This window comes from Chiloscyllium plagiosum, chromosome 34, assembly GCF_004010195.1.
Source record: "Chiloscyllium plagiosum isolate BGI_BamShark_2017 chromosome 34, ASM401019v2, whole genome shotgun sequence".
NCBI lineage: Eukaryota > Metazoa > Chordata > Chondrichthyes > Orectolobiformes > Hemiscylliidae > Chiloscyllium > Chiloscyllium plagiosum.
In genome coordinates, this window is record NC_057743.1 from 25,750,069 (window position 1) to 25,769,855 (window position 19,787).

At 41.7% G+C, this 19,787-nt stretch overlaps 1 protein-coding gene across 8 annotated transcripts in view; it reads left to right on the plus strand.

The window, feature by feature from the left end:
- kcnab2a (potassium voltage-gated channel subfamily A regulatory beta subunit 2a) overlaps positions 1-19,787 on the plus strand; it is a 265,891-nt gene that overhangs the window by 93,420 nt on the left and 152,684 nt on the right. For all 8 annotated transcript variants that reach the window (XM_043675966.1, XM_043675967.1, XM_043675969.1 and 5 more), the window contains exon 2: positions 13,262-13,398. In XM_043675966.1, the coding sequence (XP_043531901.1) occupies positions 13,322-13,398 (77 nt within the window). In that variant the 5' untranslated portion in view covers positions 13,262-13,321. The remainder of the gene's footprint in view (positions 1-13,261; positions 13,399-19,787) is intronic.

The window sequence follows — 19,787 nt, forward strand, 5'->3', positions numbered from 1 at the left end:
GCTCCACCCACAAAGCCTCATTGGATGATCCTTCAATTATTTCATCTCTGATTACTGCTGTGATACTCTCCTTAATCAAAAATGCAGCTCTCCCCTTCCTTCCACCTATACCTTGGTCCATAACTTGGTCCATATCTCTCCAGATATTTCTTATTCACGTACCTATTTGAATGTCTTTTAAACCTTGTAGTTGTACCCACATCCGCCACTTCCTTTAGCAGTTCACTCCACACGTGAATCACTTTGTTTCTTAAAAAAAAATTTGCTTCTAAGTCTTTTTTAAAATCTTCTTTCTCTCACCTCAAAAATATATTCCCTCGTCTTGAAATTCCCACCCTAAGTGAAAGACACTTACCATTCACCTTATCTGTACCCCTCATTATTTTATAAACCTCTATAAGGTTACTCCTCAACCTTCTCTGCTCCAGTGGAAAAAAATGTCCCAGTTTCTCTCTATAACTCAAACCCTCCATTCTTAGCAACATCCCGGTAAATCTCTTCTGAATCCTCTCCAGCTTAATAATATCCTTCTATCAGGGCAACCAGAACTGGACTTACTCCAGAAGAGGCCTGACCAACATTGTGTACAACCTCAATATAACATCCCAACTGCTATACTCAGGTCTGAGCAATGAAGGCAAACATGCTAAATGCTGCCTTAACTATCCTATCTATACATGATGCAAACTTCGAAGAATTATGTACCTGACCTCTTAGATCTCTTTGTTCTACAACACTACCCAAATGAGAGATCCTATGAGACTCATTTTGACATAAAAAACATCTGAATCCATCTTTTGTTTTTGCCAAACTGCAAGCTGAGTTGTTCTTTGGGCAGAGATGATTTGTCACTTAAGGGGATTATTGCTCGTTAAAACACCTCGTTAATGGCCCAGTGTGCTTCCTTAATGTTCAGCTTCCTATCTTACTAAATGTGACAAACAAGGTAAATGTCCAGAAATCTCAACATGGAAACCAGAGCAGGTACCTGGTGATTTCAGCTTGCCACTGACTCCGAAGGGTCTCCATGTTGCTTTGGTCCAAACAGCATCTCAAGGCACAATCCACGAGCACCAGCTGCATGCACCCGTCATCCACAGGCATTGACAGCTGGCATATGCCAACCCCTTGTGACCATCATGCTACCTCCAAGTACACATTCAAGATGTTTAGGAAGGACATAATTGCATTGCAGGGTGCACTAGCAGCCTGTATTCAAAGGCTACTGTAAGGGCACATTGCGTGCAGAGACAGGCACCCAGATTGGATGCGGCTGCACCTCAAGGCTGCTCGTCTTTTCCCTCGGTGCTTGCACACTTGAACCCTCAGCTGCATGCTCATGATATGCTGCATTATTGCAGTTTCTGGACAACTAGGATTACTGGTTCCTACATACCTGTCTATCATTCTTGCATCTCAATGTGCATGTGGATGAAGTCTCTGATTGTTGATACTATGGAGTCCTCTTCTGCCTGGGAAATGAGCAGGTGCCTGGTCTCTGGAATTTCTTCTCCAAGGAACAGTGGCTTAGGCTGTTTAATTTTTGGCCACCTGCGAGGCTATCACCAATCTGACTCTTTCATCAAATTGTACTCCCATATGAAACAGAGGAGTTGTGGCCAATGATTAGAAGTTCTATGCCTGCTTGCTGCAAATGGGTAAATTGTCCCCAGGTGATTGTACAGTGCTGGTCAGTACATTGTGTCTGCATGCATGAACTGTTTCTTGGTACCAGGGGGCAGCACGGTGGCTCAGTGGTTAGCACTGATGCCTTACAGCACCAGGGTCCCAGGTTCGATTCTAACTTCAGGCAGCTGTCTATGTGGAGTTTGCACATTCTCCCCATGTCTGCATGGGTTTCCTCTGGGTGCTCCGGTTTCCTCCCACAGTCCAAAGATGTGCAGGTCAGGTGAATTGGCCATGCTAAGTTGCCCATAGTGTTAGGTGCATTAGTCAGAGGGAAATGGATCTGGGTGTGTTACCCTTCGGAGGGTTGGTGTGGACTCGTTGGGCCAAAGGGCCTGTTTCGACACTGTAGGGAATCTAATCTAATCTAAAAACATGGAGTGCAATGAATGAGACTGAAGATTGGGTTACTTAGAGAGTTGCAGTAGAACAACAAGTGGTACTTAGTGGGATGTTCATGTCTTGGCACATTTGCAGGAACATCCCAGTTTTCTCCTGTGAGGACCAGGATTTTTCCTTATAGCGGCTAAAGAGTTTAATGTTGCACTCTTTTCGCTCTATTGTGTGCCATTGTCTCATGGAATGACAGAAAAAGAGGGATTGAATGAGGTGACCGTATGGGTGCAAGTGGTGGTATTTCAGGGGAGTGTGAAGGCAGTGCAGGGGCATTGGAGGGTTAGTGGTTTAGGAAGTTTGGCGGAGGATGGGTAGTGAGAACATAAGAAGGCAGTAGTGAGTGTGAAAGAGCATAAGCCTTGGTGGAAGGTGCGTCCAGTAGCAGAGTGCAAGGAAGCTGAGTGAAGAGTATGGTATTAATCCTGGGGGAGCAGGGAAGGTATTTGACCTTTTAGATGGCAATGCTGGCTATTCCTCACCATCAAGATGGTACTGACCCAGGGGGATGGCCTTGAACCAGACTGCAGAGTCTGGTGCTGCAGACTCCTCTGCTGGTCCTCCAGAAAAAGGACTGCTCTCCTTTGCACCACCCCCATGATCAAAACAGTCAGGTCCACATCGAAGAATTGCAGTGCCATGTTCCCCTTCTCAGACACAATTGAATATATTGTCCCTGACTGATCAGAATAGCTTCAAAATGTCTCGTCTGAGTGCATAGCGACCTTTTTAAATATGATATGGGGCCCAGGGATGTTCGTCTTTTGGCAGATATCCAGTGTGTATGGCGAGTTGATGTAGAAACAGCACGTGGAAAGTTGGGGATAGAATTGGACATTAGGGATGCTGTAGGGTTGGGATGGGTAGTTAATGCAGGTTTGGTACGATATGGCAAGGAATCTTGCTAAACCTTGATGGTAAAAATACATTTAAAAAATTTGATGTAAGTCACGCTCAGCCAAATATCGAAAGATTCAACCCCAGTATATTTGAATGTTGAGTTCCAACTAATGTTGTTTCCTACAGATGTCCTGAGTAACTTGCCTGCTTTCAAGTCTTAAACTTCGAAGTTTTTAACCTTCCAGTTTCAGTGCCTGTTTTCTTTGCTGCCTGAGTTCCACCTAATGGCAGAGATTGATTGATGCAAGAAATTCTGCCTACACTAATACGCTTCGGCCGCAAGAGGGAGCCCAGTCTCTTAAAACTTTAGGTGATCTTAAGATATTTATTTACAGCAGGGCATTTGTGAACAGATTGATTTTAAGAGCTATTGTGACGTAGTGGCAGTGACCCTTCTTCTCAACCAGGAGGTCTAGGTTCAAATCCCACTGCTCCATAGATGCATAACATCAGTGAACAGGTTGATTCACAAATTTAAAAAAAACATGGCATAGGGCTCTTGTATCTCTTCCTCTGAGTCAGGAGGCCCAGGTTCAAGTTCAGTCTACTGCAGAGACATATAGCAGGGGCATTCCATTTTGATTTCATCCCCTCTTCCTCGTTCTCACCTTTTGGTCATGATGAGGATGTGTCAGTGTTGGACTGGGGTGGACAAAGTTTAAAACTCATACAATGCCAGGTTATAGTCCAAGAGGTTTATTTGGAGTGCTGCTCCTTCATAGGTAGCTAGTGGAGCAGAATTTATAGCACAAGATCATAGTGTCATGCAACTGATACGATATATTGGACAAACCTAGATGTGCGCACACATAAATTGCATTTTGCAGAATTGTATTTGCAGATACATTCTATTTTGCTCAAAAGCACGCAATCTGCAGGCAGTCAATCCATGTGACATTTTATAAATTCCTACTTTGGAAACAGAACCAGTCTGACTCAAGATTGGAACTCAGACAGACTCTAGCCTCATACCATTAATACATTTTCTAAGCTGAGATGTCACAATTTTTTATAAAACATTAAGTTATCTCGGGAATGTGACTTGAAAGAAGTTCTGGGATTTACATATTAATGAATCGAAACCTGTAACCCATTCTAAAAGATTAAAAACTTAACAGCAATCTAGGTTTGTTCATTATATGTATCAGTTGCATGACACTGTGCTCTTGTGCTATAAATTCTGTGTCTTATGATCTTGCTGCACTAGCTACCTGACAAAGAACCAACGGTCCAAAAGCTAGTGCTTCCAAATAAACCTGTGGGGCTCTCACCCGGTGTTGTCATCTTTTGGTGTTATTCCATTGCACTTAATGAGCTTTGCATGTAAATTAATCAGTTGTAACACAGGTGATTAGCAGTAGTATTTAATAGGCGAAAAATACCATGAATGATTTGGTGGTAGGGGAAAAAACTGGTGGTAATGTCTCTACCCCTGAGCCAGGAGACCATAAGCAATAGGAACAGGAGTTTTCCATTCAGACCCTTGAGTCTGCTCTGCCATTCATTAGGATCATGGCTGATATGACATTCTCACGTCAACCTTTCTGCCTTATCCCCACAACCTTTGATTCCCTTCTATCTACCTCAGCTTTAAATATGCACAGAACTCCTCTTCTCCACACACCCTGCCCAGCACCACCACAGTTGTCTGTGGCATGGAGTTCCATAGAAGGAATTCCAGCCAATTTCAGTCTTAAATTGCCATTCTTTATTCTGGGACTATGCCCTCTGGTCCGAGACTGTCCCGTGAGATGCAATATCCTTTCAGCATTTTCCCTGTCAAGGCCCTTAAGAAGCCTGTATATTTCAATGGCATCACTTCTCATTCTTTGAAATTCCAGTGAATTCTCACATAGAATCACGGATTCCCTATTGTGTGGAAGCAGGCCAATCAGACCATCGAGTCGACTATGCCCTTCAAAACAGCATCCCACACAGAGCCCCCCCCAATCCTTCCATGTCATCCTTCATTTCTCATGGCTAATCCACCCAACCTGCTCATGTTTGGACAATGAGCAATTTGGCATTTGCAATCCTCCTCACCTGGACATCTGTGGACAGTGGAAGGAAATTGGCGCACTTAGTGGAAACCTGTGCAGATTCAGAATGTGCAAACACCATACAGACAGTCACCTGAGACTGGAATTGAACCTTGGTCCCTGGCACGGTGAGGCAGCAGTGCTGACCACAGAACCACCATTCCCCCATCTTTAACATAAACTTATAAGACAGTCTCTTCATACCAGAGGTCTCCCAAGTGAACTTTATCTGAACTGCCTTCAATGATATAATATCTTTCCTTAAATAAGGAGAGTAAAACTGCTCGTATTTTTCAATGTGGTCTGACCAGCACATTGCAGTTAAGACTTCCTTACTCTTGTACTGCAACATCCTTCAAGTAAGGGTCCAAATTCCACTAGTTCTGCTAAGTACCTGTGTACCTGTCCGTTAGGTTTCTGTGTTTTGTGCTCAAATACCCCAAATCCCTTGGTGTTACAGCTTAGCAGCTTTTTCTCAATTTAGGAGGTTCTAGTTCAAGTCCCACCTAGTTCAGAAATGTGTAATAATGCCTCTCCACAGATTAATGGAAAATATCTGGCATGGAACACTAGTCTCAGCCATCATTCCTCATTCCTGAAGAAGGGCTAATGCCCGAAACGTCGATTCTCCTGTTCCCTAGATGCTGCCTGACCTGCTGCGCTTCTCCAGCAACACATTTCCATCTCTGATCTCCAGCATCTGCAGACCTCATTTTCTCTTCATGTGTTCTAGACATATGCAAGACCATCTCTGAACTTTGATTTGATTTGATAATTTGATCAGTTAATCCAGAGACCGAGATAATGTTCTGGGGAGCTGGGTTCGAATCTTGCCATGTTAAATAGTGGATTTTAAATTGAATAAAAACCTGGAATTAAATTTGATTTGATTCCCCCCCCCCCCCAGAGGGTATAGTCTCAGAATAAAGAATGGGCTATGCAGGAAAATTGATTAATTGGACACAGGTGGTGGAGGATAACAAGTGAAAAGTAATAAGGGTGATTTGTAGGGGAGAAAACCATTCAGTTGTGCATGAAAGCATTTCTAAGTACAGAGAAAGAAAACTCAGGTACTGCCCTGCCCATGATTAGACTTTGCACGTCGGTTAATCTTTTGATTAAGAAAAACTGGTGATTTAGTGGTGAACAAAGCAACATGGGTGATTTGGTGGTAGGGAAAAGAATTTTTTTTTAAAAAAGTTTGGAAAATGTAGCAGTACTAGCGTGTCCACCTCTGAGTACCTCTTGGTACAAGTCCTGCCTACTCCAGAGCTGTGTCATAATATGTCTGTCTGAGCAGATTGAATAAAATAACTGTACCTTGGCAGTTTTCCACATTGGTTAATATTAGTGTTGTAGCTTTTGGGCTGTAGTGGAGCAGCTTCAGCAGAGGTGAAGATGCAAGTAATTTGGGAGCACACTCTTCTGCACTGCATATGTCGAACAGTGGACATAAACCAGTGGTTGCCTCCATGCTAATGTATTGACTGGTTTTTTGGACCCCTTCCCCAGGCTTTGTCACAAACTCAGGAAGTTATTCGTCCACTTCTGGGGCAAGACGATGCACTGGGTCACAGCAGAGGTTCTGTGGGAGAGCTTAATGGTGATGACCTTCATCTTAATACCCTGCAGCGATACCTTTGAGCCACCTGTCGTCTGGTGTGCCCTGACAACTAATTTGTTCGACCAAGTGTGTGACCTTAGTCTGACATGTAGCTCCTGTTCATAGACAGTGAGGATTTCCCTCAGGACCCTGTCTTTACCAAGACCTGATCAACGGCTAGAGAATGGGTTGATATGAGTTGCATCACCATGCCATCAAGAGTAGTGGCTTTTGTTAGAAAGCTGCTTAGGAATCCACTCCTCCACATCTAGGGCTGGTGGAAGGGAGGTGGCACGATTGTGGGGGTTACCAGAATTGAGGGTAATACTAGGTGGCCGGGCGACGTGTTACAACAGTAGTTGGAGAGCGTAGCAGCAATGGGCCTCCAGCTTGCGAACATGCTAGCCTTCACTTGAAAATGTGGTGCTTGAACCTGATAGTGTACTCTCTGGAAATGCTTAGGTGCACAGTGATGACCCATTAGTGCGAACCACTACACGGACAGAACCCTGCAAAGGGAGTCATTGTTCCTGACTACCTGCCTGTCCTCTGTGACTACTTTCATGTCTGAGTGCCCTTGGAGAGGGAACCCACTGTGCCCATCAACACCCTCAAAGCCTTTAGAATGAAGTGGACGATGTGGAGGTTGGAGTGTATTATTTTCACCTCCAACTCCATTTTAATTTAGTTGTCTCCCTTTCTATGTCTCAGTGGTAGTGTTTCTACCCCGAGTCAGAAGTTCCAGGTTCAAGTCCTGTCTACTCCAAATGTTTTATACAACACACATGAACAGGTTGATTTTTTTTAAAAGGCAGCAGGGGTCACCAACATTAATTGTAAGCAATTGGTAGCTCTCCTCCTGCCTTTGTGTAGCACACATTAACATTTGGAAAACAATGAATAGATTACAGGGTTAATTTCCTGTCATAAGCTAGCCAATTAATTTGCTACCCGCCATCAACTTCAACTCCCCGGGCTGCAAAATGAAACCACGAACAGCAGAAAGGGCAGCAAGATGTGGAACCCGGCTAGGAAAAAGCTTAGAGGTGAAAGAACATCAAAGGAACTGGAGTCTGGAAGGGTGGGCCTAAGTGACCCAGATGGAGCTAAGGAGCTGACACCAGGCACTGAGATGCTTGGCAGATAGTGTGCCAACAACACCTGGAATGTGAAAGTGGTTCATTTCACAGTGAAGTAAAGGTATAAATTTTCCTTCTACATACAAAAACGCCTTCACCCTAAATCCACCTTCCACAGACTGGTGAGGTTGTAACTGATGTGTTTCCATTCCATGTGCACAAAGCTGAAGATTTTAACCAGGCAGTTACTACCTGTTTTATTGTATTTTACATTTCAATCTTGGATTATGTTTCTTCATTGACTGTGTTTATTACAATGCAAGCACCTAATATATTTTTCTCAATATAATTTTCCTGAACATATGCAGTGGAGGGAGGTGACAGCCTAGTGCATTAGGGGGAGGTGACCGCCTACTGATTCTACCGCTGGGCTGTTAATCCAGAGACCCAGGTAATATTCTAGGGAGCTGAGTTCAAATATTGCCATGGTAAATAGTGGATTTTAAATTGAATAAAAATCTGGAATTAAGAGTCTGGTGATAACCATGAATCCAATTTTGATTGTTAGAAAAACCCATTTGGTTCACTAATGTCCTTTAGGGAAGGAAACTGCCCTCCTTACCTAGTTTAGCCTACATGTGACTTCAGACAACAGCAATGTGGTTGACTCTTAAATACCCTCCAGAAAATGAGAGAGGGATAATAAATGGTGGTGTAGCCAATGACGCCCCCATCCTGTGAATGAGTTTTAAAGAACAAAACAGCCACAAGCTAGAGATTCCATATCCTTTGCAAGGAATTCATTACATCAGGGATTTCCTGTCTTCCAGTTAATAGCATATTCCTCTTGGGAATATGTTGATAGATTTAAACATGTTCTCTCTCATGCGTCTTTACTTTTCAACCACATCCCACTTATAGTTTTTGTCTCCTTCCTGCCTTTGCAGTTTCTCTGTCTCTCCCTTCCATCGCCCTCACACAACAATTTGCTTCTCTCTCTGGCCTTTTTTAATTTCAAAATTGTACTTCATTCATGAAAAAATTCTTTGTCTATATATGATACATATAGTCACAAAAAAGTAAGCAAGCAAAATCTTGGACTTTGACTCTATCTAAAACACCAAAGACCTCTCTTACACATGTAATACTAATATTTACATTTATTTGAGGCACTAGGGGGGTCTAATAACTGAATGGACCTCCATTTACCTTCTGCAGGAAAACCTCAGACAGTAGTCTTTCTCCACTGTGCCCCAAGTTTCAGTGTGTCCCTCAGCATGTAGGCCTGGACCTTCAAATGTGTCAGTCTGTAACACTCATTTGTTGTCACCTCCTTGTTCTGGAAGACAAACAAGTTTCAGGCATTTGAAACATCATCCCTCTGCCTTGCAGCCTCCTCCCGTCCGCATCCAACACCTTGCAGTCTCTTTCTTCCTCCACCTTTCCTTGAACTACATGTGGTTGATGCTTGTGATCATGCTCCGAGATGCTGTACATCCTAAGCGACATGAAAATACTTTGGAGCAAGTAAAAAGTTGTAGTTATCATAGCCAGCTGGAAGTGTTTGCCTCATTTCTTTGGGAATTGTTGTAGGGCTCTGTGTTGAAGTGATGGTTTTCAAGTCCCACCTGCTCCAGCGATGTGTACCACCATATCTGAACAGTTTGATTAGAAAATGTCTATAAGTTGCAGTGCAATGCTCCCAGCATTGAGATAAGCCTCGCTGGACCTCTCATCGGTTACTGCCACAAATCTCATCTTCAGCCAACATCACTCAGAGCCCTGTAAGCTTTCACCCTTATGTTTTAAAAAAAAAGGAAATTGATGGTTACAGGACTCTTGTGGTGCAGTGGGGGTGAATCTATCTCTGAGCCAGAAGACCAGGATTCCAGTCCCATACACTTCAGAGGTATGTAATAACAGCTCTAAACTGGTTGATTATAAAATAGCTGGAAATTGTTGGTTAGTCTAGAAGTCAAATAGACTTGCTTCAGTTGGATAGATTTTGTAAAGGTAACAAGATGAACTAAAACCAAACAATATTACATGCAAAAGAGTGGAGTAATAGTTGTTGTGCTATATTTAATAAAGACACTATAAATGCAGGTTATTGCTCAGAATCCCCATTGAAAGAAATGTAATTTCAATTTTTGAAAGATGCAGTGGGATATACGTGTTTCTCTGATTGGATGAAACTATTGGCATTGGATGATTGCTGTATTTTGATTGTGTTCCAAGCAATTGAACGGCATCCATTCTTTCTGGTCATTTAGTGAGAGATAGTAATCGTATGTTTTTCTTTGAAACGTCTTTGTAAAATATTGGAATAACTGTCATTTATTTTAAAAGGCAGAACTGATCATACATTACATTATGAGACCAGTTAAATTCAGTTAAAATTTATTCAACATAAGAAATAAGAACATTGAAATTGCTTTGGCAGACTAACCAACAGAATATATCTGAACAAAAAACAAAGTGCTGGAGAAACTTAGCAGGTCTGGCAAGATCTGTGGAAAGAAAGCAGAGTTAATGTTTTGGCTCCAGTGACCCTCCTTCAGAACTGACTAACTAGGAAAAGGTGATACATATACTGAAGTCAGGGCATGATAGAAAAGGTGTATGAGACGATTGGAGATGGAGTCCGGAGACAGAGAGAGAAAACAGCAGTTGGGTCGACAAAGGGATGGATAATGGTGAGCCAGGAAGAAAAGATGATAATAGGGATAGTTAGAAGGTAAAAATGGATTGGTTATGATGAAAGCAGCCCTGTGATGATGACGGGGCCAAGGAAGTTGGGGTGGACAAAGGACCACTGTTTCTTTTACCCACTCCCGCTAAAAAGCTTGCATTTCCTTCACCCACCTTTTGGACAGTAGTAAACTCTACCAATAGCAGTAAACTATTGTTTTCCAATTTCATCTTGTGTCAATCTACAACAATTATGATCAAAATGAATCTGACTCTGCTCAAAATGTAGATGTCACAGGCAACTACATGTATCTTTAATGCTAATTTAACACTTAAATATTTACCTTGTGTATTAGCTAAGTAAAGACATATGGAGATTATGTTCTTACTCAAAATTGTACTTTATTTGTTCATGAGAGTTAGGTGGGTGAGGCAGCACTATTGACTCAGTATTGGACTTGAGAACATGGTGGTGAGTTATCATCTTGAACTGTTGCAGTTCATGTAGTTTAGGTATGTCGACTTGGAAGATTTTGGCCCAGCCATAATGGAATGGAACATATATCCAATATATGTGCGACTCTGAAAACTTCCATGTGGTGGTAATCCATGTGCATTGCTGCCCTTGATCTTGGGTAGTGATGGTTGTGAATTTGAAAGGAGTTGCTGTAGGAAACTTTAGCAAGTTGCTGCAGTGCAGCTTGTAGATAGTACATGCTGCTACTGTATGCTGGTGTTGAGTGACTGCTTAAGGTAGATGAGTCACTGTTCCAATTCAGTGGATTGTTTTGCTCTCAATGTTGTTGAACATCTTGCATGTTAGAGCTGCAAGTATTCAGGCATATTCAGTCACACTCTAATTTGTGCCTTGTAGATGGTAAACAGGCTTTGGAAGTCACTGAGATGAGTTCCTCATCACAAAATTTCCAACCTCTGACGTGCTCTTCTTGCTTCAGTGCTTATATGGCTGCCTCTGTTAAATTTCTGACCAGTGATGACTCTAAGGATGTCAGTGAGCAATTCTACAAATCTGTTGTTGAATGCTGCAACACCAAATCTTTGCTTGCGCTTCTGTGGTGCAAAAGTTGGCACTTCTCAGCAGCCTAAGCCTGAATATTGTCTAGGTCTTGCTGCACAGTATCTGACTAATTGCAAATAGAATTGAACAATGCAGTCATCAGCAAACATTCCTGCTTCTGGTCTTCTAAGGTCAGTGTTGAAGTCGCTGATGATAGTTGGGCCTAGGACACTACACTAATGAGTAACACCAGCAGCATTGGACTGACATCAGCCCGCTAAAGAGCAAAACCACCTTTTGGGATCGATTTGACAAACCTGTGGAGAGCTTTTCCCATTTACTTCAATTTTATTAGGTTTCCTTGATGTCACCCTCTGACAACTGCAACTGTGATATCAAAGGCAGTCGTTCTTTCCTCTTGTCCAGAATTCAGATTCTTTGTTCATGTTTGTAATAAAGCTGTAATAAGGTCTGGAGCCATATATTCTGGCATGAATCCAAACTGACCAAACATAGGCAAGTTAATTTCAAGGAAGTGCTCCTTGATTGAGAATAGACAGATGCAGTGATAATTGGTTGGATTGGATTTATTCTGCTTTTAATGGACCAGATGTACTTGGACAATTTAGGACTTTGTTAATAAATGGTCAAGTGTCTCAAAGACCTGAATGGCCTACTCCTCTCAAGTCCTATGTTTCCATGTTGACCAAGTGTAGTATTAGATTAGATTAGATTGTGTGGAAACAGGCCCTTCGGCCCAACCAGTCCACACCAACCCTCTGAAGAGTAACCCACCCAAGACTCATGTCCCTCTGACTAATGCACTTAAACACTATGGGCAATTTACCATGGCCAATTCATCTGACCTGCACATCTTTGGACTGTGGGAGGAAACCGGAACAACTAGAGGAAACCCACACAGACGTGGGGAGAATGTGCAAACTCCACACGGACAGTCGCCTGAGGCTGGAATTGAACCTGGGACCCTGGTGCTGTGAGGCAGCAGCACTAACCACTGAGCCACCGTGTAGAGCTGGATCATGTGCTAGTTTTGGAGCATTACAGCCAAAATATTGTCAAACCCCATAGTTTTTGAGCGTAACTGGTTTTTAATATCATAAAGAGTCAACTAAATTATCTGAATAGCAGCTGTTATGCTGGGGGTGCAGGTGGCCATCGGTCAAGTCCAAGATGGATCATCCATTTGGCATTTCTAACTGAAAATGGTTGTGAATACAACAACTCATATTTTGGAATTGCATGCTAGGGTACACCATTATTGAGGATGGATGTACGTAAAACCACCTGCCTCTATTAGTTCTGTTGACCACTAGCATTCATTCCTGTGTTTAATTTGGTTGTGGGATTATTTACTCATTGTTTAACACATTGCTTCTATTGTTTAGCTTGAAAAAGTCTTCTGTTTTAGCTTTGCCCTTTAGACATAGCTGATGCTGCTCTTGGCATGCTTTCTTACACTTCCCATTGAACGAATGATGGTAATATTCGATTGAGGGATAGGACTTGTCTGAGATTTTATTCAGATTGTGGTGGACAGTTGATGCTACTGCTGAATTACAGTACCTCATGAATGCTCAGTTTTGAACTTTCTGGATCCATTCTGAATCTATCCCATTCAGTTTGTTGATTGTGCCACACAAGAACACACAAGGTGTTGTCTTTATGAAGATGAGTCTTTAATTCCACAAAAGATCTGAATTGCCAAATGCTTTGATAAATGCATTGCCTACTATTCACATTAATAACACCAACCTACATTCAGTCAAGTAAAGATCTTTTGTCTGAAAATGTAGTTCCTAATGTCTTTGTCTCCAATTTTGTGTTGCTATAGGTTTTGCAAGTGACAGTGTGAGAAAATAACAACATACCTTTGACTGAAGCTGTTGACCTGATGTATCCAGAATCAACCACGGACTCTCCAGCTCGACTTTCCCTAAGACAGACAGGCTCTCCGGGCATGATTTACAGGTGAGGCTCATGAACTCTAAGTGAATTATAAATAGTCTGCAAACTTTCCAAGCATGATTTAGTGATGTCACAGTTACATCAGGTGAGGCACTTGTACGTTGAGCAAATGTTTATTAACAGGCATCTATGGGACCAGGATTGTGCCAGTTAATCGAATATTCCAGTTGATCATGAGGTCCACATAATCAATGTAAAATAATACAAATGTAATACGTGGAGTATAAACCTAACTATTTTACTTTATTTACAGCATAAACCACTTAAGTAATAATGCATCTTTGCCTTAAATAAAACTTAACAGCAGAGAGCCCTCTTACTCACTCTCAGCTGACTACTTGGACCTTCTCACGATCATAATAATAAAGTTCTGGGATTTCAGATATATACTTTTGCCAGTTTATCGAGAGTGTTGGTTCATCAAGTGCTGGTTAAAACAAAGTTTGCTATATATGGTGTGGGTAATGCAAATAAATATCCTAAGGCATTTCAGGGGTTTAGGGAAAATTGCTGCTGCATTAAAGGATGCAATTTTAGAAACAAGTATCAAAGTCTTGGTTGAAGATATTAAAATGAGGAGGAATGGCAGAGTTTAGGATTATAGAGCAGTAAGCCTTCGTGGTCAAAGAATCAGTTCATAATACTTGGCCAAAAATGTGACTCAGTGAATATTTGTCTTAGTTAGAAGATCACAGGTTAAAGCTTATTCTCTAGACACTTACTCTAGTCCTGGTGCATTGGTGTTGTACTGAAAGATGTCTACTTTTTGTGCTTGTTATGCAGTGAAGTGTCAGCCTGTATAACATAATCAAATATCTAGTTTGGGGTTTGAGCACATGACCAACCAAGGAAGGTAGATGAAATTGCAACACAAATCAGTCATGAACTTACTGAATTATGGAGCAAGCTCTGGCTCTGAATGATCTATTCTTGGTCATGTGTTCCTTTTAGCTCAGGGGGTGGGCTACCACTGAGCAAAGACTGCAACCAAAAGGAAAAAGCAGTAGGAGGTCAGAAAATCAGACAAAAGCAAGGTTGTGAAGGTTTTGTAAGTGAAAATGAGAATTTTGTATTAAATACTTTGACAATCAAGGAGCACTGGAGATTGACAAGAATAGTTTTGATATGGGAATGGGACAAAGAATGGAATACAATCCTGATGGTAATATTTTGGATGAATTTGACTTTATTTAGCATGGTGTTCAAGAGATTGTTATAAAGAATGTTAAGACAAATCAGTCTAGAGGGGCAAAGTTCTAAGTTGTTTGATTTACTGTTTCATTATTCTCCAAGAAGATCTGATTGGTTTTCAACATGCTTCAGCTAATTGGTGCCAATTTGTCTTGCTTATGCAGTTCATCATGTACTTTAAAGTGCTAATTTTTATTAAGACCCGTTTGAGTGGACTGCTGCCATGTGTGTTGAATCAGATTAGGTGCTCCAGCTGAGTGTAGGACATCACAGTGAAGTGATGGCACCGAAAGAAAAAAGCAAAAAGATGTTTGAAAACAGTAACTTTGGGTTTTAAAAAACCTGAAAACTTCTGAACCTGTGAGAGGAGGAATTGAAGTAGAAGTTGCTTAGTAGTGCTCAAATGGGTAGACTACAATTATTAACTGATTTCTCTCAATTGAATTGCTTTGAAGTTCAAGTTAGCCTGAAATTTTCTGTAACTGTTGACTTGATCAACTGTGCTGGATGTAGTAGTAATTATTGGGCCATAGATAATAGATTTTCCAGTGATCCTTTGTTCCTGGTGCATTTTCTCCTGCAGCCCACAAGGGGCTGATGTGTACTACAAATTTCTATCTCCATTTCGGGAACCTGCTTGCAGAAATTCTTGCTTTTGTATATTACTGAGGATGTGTTAAGTGATTTATAGTCTTTAACTTCTCAATGTTATGATCAGAATTTTATAATGTTGTACACAATTTGTGCTAAACATAAATTGTGTAATATGTGTATAAATAAAAGTTATGAAATATGCACACTACCTATTGAAAATGCATTTATATAATTTCACTTTGCTTTTCCTGTGACCCAGTGTACTGTCAATCTTGTATTTAGAATTCTAACAGAACTTATTGATAAAAATGCAATATTTAACTATAATGGAAGACTCAAAATCTATATCTGTGGTACTAGTTTGCTACCTTTTTGGTACTCCACTGACTGGTGGGCAAGTAATTTGACGCCAGACCTATAATGTGGTTGACTCACAATTGCCCTCTAAAATGGCCTAGCAAGCCATTCAGTTGTACCAGTTGCTACAAAGTCTCAAAGAAATGAAAAATTGGACGGAACACCTGGCATTGACCTAAGCATCGGAAAAGACAGTGGCCAAAACGGTCGACCCTGCACAATCCTCCTCACTCACATCTGGGGGCTCGTGTCAAAATTGGAAGAGCTGTCATAGACTAGTCGAGCAACAATCTAGCATAGTCATACTCGTGGAATAATACCTTTCAGACAGTGTCCCAGAAATCACCATCACCATCCCTGGATATGCCCTGTCTCTCCTGTAGAACAGACCCGACATGGTGGTATACAGTTGGGAGGGAGTTGCTCCAGGAGTCCTCAACATTGACTCTGGATCCCATGAAGTCTCATGGTTTCAGGTTAAACATGGGCAAGAAAATTTCCTGATTGCCACGTACTGTCCTCAGCTGATGAATCGGTGGTACTCCACATTGAACAACACTTGGACGAAGCATTGAGGATGGCAGGGGCACAAAATGTACTCTGGGTGGGTGCTTTCAATGTCCACCACCAAGAGTGGCTCAGCAGCAGTACTACAGATTGATCTGGTTGGGTCCTCAAGGACATAGTTGCTAGACTACATCTGCGGCAACTAGTGAGGGAACCAACAACAGGGAAAAGCATACTTTGACCTCAGTCTTACCAATCTGCCAGCTGCAGATGTATCTGTCTATGACAGTACAGGTCGTTGTGCTATTTTATGCGTTTTGTTAACAAGAATTTGCTATAACACAATTGACGAATTGGCGACACTGTTTCCTAAGTGCAAAGTTTTCAAGTGTGTTTGGGTTCTAACGTGATTCTGGCCCCATTAGTTCATATGATCCTGCTATTACATGATTTTCTTAACACTGGATTGCACAAGAACTGAACTTCCACATTATAGCAGATCTCATTGTATCAGTACAATTGACCACCGCAGAGTCCTTGTGGAGACAGTCCTGCCTTCACATTAAGAATAACCTCCATTGTATTGTGTGGCACTAACACAGTGTGAAATGGGACAGATCTGGCAACTCAAGACTGGGCATCCATGAGGTGCTGTGGTCCATCAACAGCAGCAGAATACACCAGCCCAATCTGTAATCTTATGGCCTGTCATATTCTCCACTCAACCATTGCCATCAAGCCATGGGATCAACCCTGGTTCACTGGAGAGTGCAAGACGGGTTGCAGGAGCAGCACCAGGTATATCTGAAAATGAGGTATCAACCTGGTAAAGCCATCAACTACTTGCATGCCAAGTAGTAGAAGCAACAAGTGATAGACAAAGCTAAGCAATCCCACAACCAAAGATCAGATCTAAGTTCTGCGGTCCTGCCACATCCAGTTGTGAACGGTGGCGGACAGTCAAACAATGCACTGGAGGAGGAGGCTGTACTAAACATATCCCCATTCTCAATGATGGAAGAGACTAGAATATCAGTGCAAAAGATAAGACTGAAGCATTTGTAGCAATCTTCAGCCAGAAATGTCAAGTGGATGACCCATCACCGCTTCCTCCAGTGATCCCCAGCATTTACAGATACCAGTCTTCAGCCAATTCGATTCACTCCACATGATATCAAAAAAATGGTTGAAGACACTGGATACTACAAAGGCTACAGTCTCTGACAATATTCCAGCAATAGACTTGTGCTTCAGAAGATGCCACTCCCCTCGCTAAGCTGTTATAGTACAGAACACTGGCATCTCCCCGACAATGGGGATAATTGCCCAGATACGTCCTGTACATAAAACGCAGGACAAATCCAACCAGGCCAATTACTGCCCCATCAGTCTACTGCTGATCACAGTATTGCTGACAACATCTTCAATCACTTTACTATCGAGCAGCACTAACCTGCTCAATGACACCCAGTTTGGGTTCCGCCTGGGCCTCTCATCTCCGGACCTCATTACAAACATGGACAAAAGAGCTGATTTCCAGAGGTGAGGTGAGAGTAACAGCCTTGACATCAAGGGTGGCATCAAGGAGCCCGAGTAAAATTGGAATCAATGGTGGTTGGAGTCATATCTGACACATAGGAAGAGGTTCATAGTCATTGGAGGTCAGTCATCTCAGCTCCAGGTCATAATTGCAGGAGTTTCTCAAAGTATTGTCCTTGGCCCAACCATCTTCAGCTACTTCACCAATGACCTTCCCTCCAACAATGTTCAGCCCCATTTGTGACTGTTTAGATACTGAAGCAGTCTATGTTCAAATGCAACACTGGAGAGTACAAGAGGGCATGCAGGAGGAGCATGAAGCATACCTGAAGATTTAGGTGTCAACTTGGTAAAGCCATCCAGCTGTTCTAGTACAGAACACTGGCATCTCACTGGCAATGAGGTAAATTGCCCAGGTATGTCCTATATGTAAAAAGCAGGACCAATCCAACCCAGTCAATTACTGTCCCATTGTCTGGACAGTATCCAGGTTTGGGCTGACAAGTGGCAAGTAACATTTGCGCCACATAAGTGCCAAGCTATGACCATCGGGAATAAGGGACAATCTAACCACCGCTCCTTGACATTCAATGGTGTTACCATCGCTGAATTCCCCACTATCAACATACTGGGGGATTATCATTGACCAGAAACTCAACTAACTCACCACATAAACACTGGCTACAAGAGCAGGTGAGAAGCTAGGAATATTGCAGTAAGTGACTCGCCTTATGACTCCTTAAAGCCTGTCCACCATCCAAAAAGCACGAGTCAGGAATGTGATGGAATACTCCCACTTGCCTGGTTGGGTCCAGCTCCAACGACACTCAAGACGCTTGACACCATCTAGGACAAAGCAGCCCTCTTGATTGGTACTATAGCTACAAGCATCAACTCCCTTAACCACTGACACTCAGTAACAGCAGTGTGTGTTACTACAAGATACAGTACAGGGCAGAAATTCACCAAAGATCCTCAAACAACACCTTTCAAACACGCGGCCGCTTCCATCTAGAAGGACAAGGGCTGCATTTATATGTGAATGCCACCACCTTCAAATTTCCCTCTGAGCCACTCACGGTCCTGACTTTGAAATATATTGCTGTTCATCACTTAGCTAGGTCAAAGTCCTGGAATTCCCTTCATAATGGCATTGTGGGTCAGTCCACAGTAGGTGGACTGCAAATGTTCAAGTAGGCAGCTCACCACCACCTTCTCAAGGATAACTAGGATAGGCAATAAATGCTGGCCAGCTAGAAATGCCCACATCTTACAAATGAATTTTTTTTTTAAATTGTGCTGACAGACTTCTGTAATCATTGTTCATTTTCATTTAGTTGAGAGAAACTGGTTAGTATTCTTCTATGGAAATAATCCAACCAACATTCCTTTGGTCCTTTTCAATATTCATTACTCTGAAATCTTTTGTATTGTGTTTCAGTATTTCCTCATTTGAAGTTCTCTCTAAATTCAATAAAATTTTAAAGTTGATTAGAATATTTTGTTGTAGAAGTTTCTTTTAACACGTACAGTTTTACAGAAAGTTACCTAGCTAAACATAATGCAAGACAATATCCAGAAATAATTAAAGCATTTAAGCTAAAAGGAATTATATCAGAAATGCAATTATTACTGACATTAAGTCTTATGAATTTTTGTTTTTTCTATGTTGATAGTTTTATGTGTTTGAAATTAAAGTGTCTGCTTTTGGTCTAAGTCTTCCTAAATAAAGCAGGATACCTTGTTGCCAATGTGATGGCTGTATAGATTCAACTTCTTTGCATTTCACTCTTGTCTTATCCTACTTTGCACATTTGAGAATCCTTCTAACATGACCTGAGACTTGTGTGTCCACCCAATGTGTGAGCAGCCATGTAAGATGGTTAGATCAGTGACACCATAGTTTCTGACAAATGCTTCATTGCCTAACAGTCTCAGCAAAAAAACAACTCTTCCAGGGACAGAATATGGAGTTTAACATTGATCTATGTTTTTTATTCTGATTTCAGGTGTGCAATTTCTAAGTGTGAATGAAGAGCAGCATGATTTAAGGTTACCTCTTCAAAGAGAGGCTTAACCTACTTTTCCTCATTGTAGGATAACCTTGATGAAACAAAAATTCACAAACTGTGATCAATTTATGATCAATTAGAAATGGAACATATTGATGAATTTGCTCTGGTGTTTAAAAATAGTTAACAACA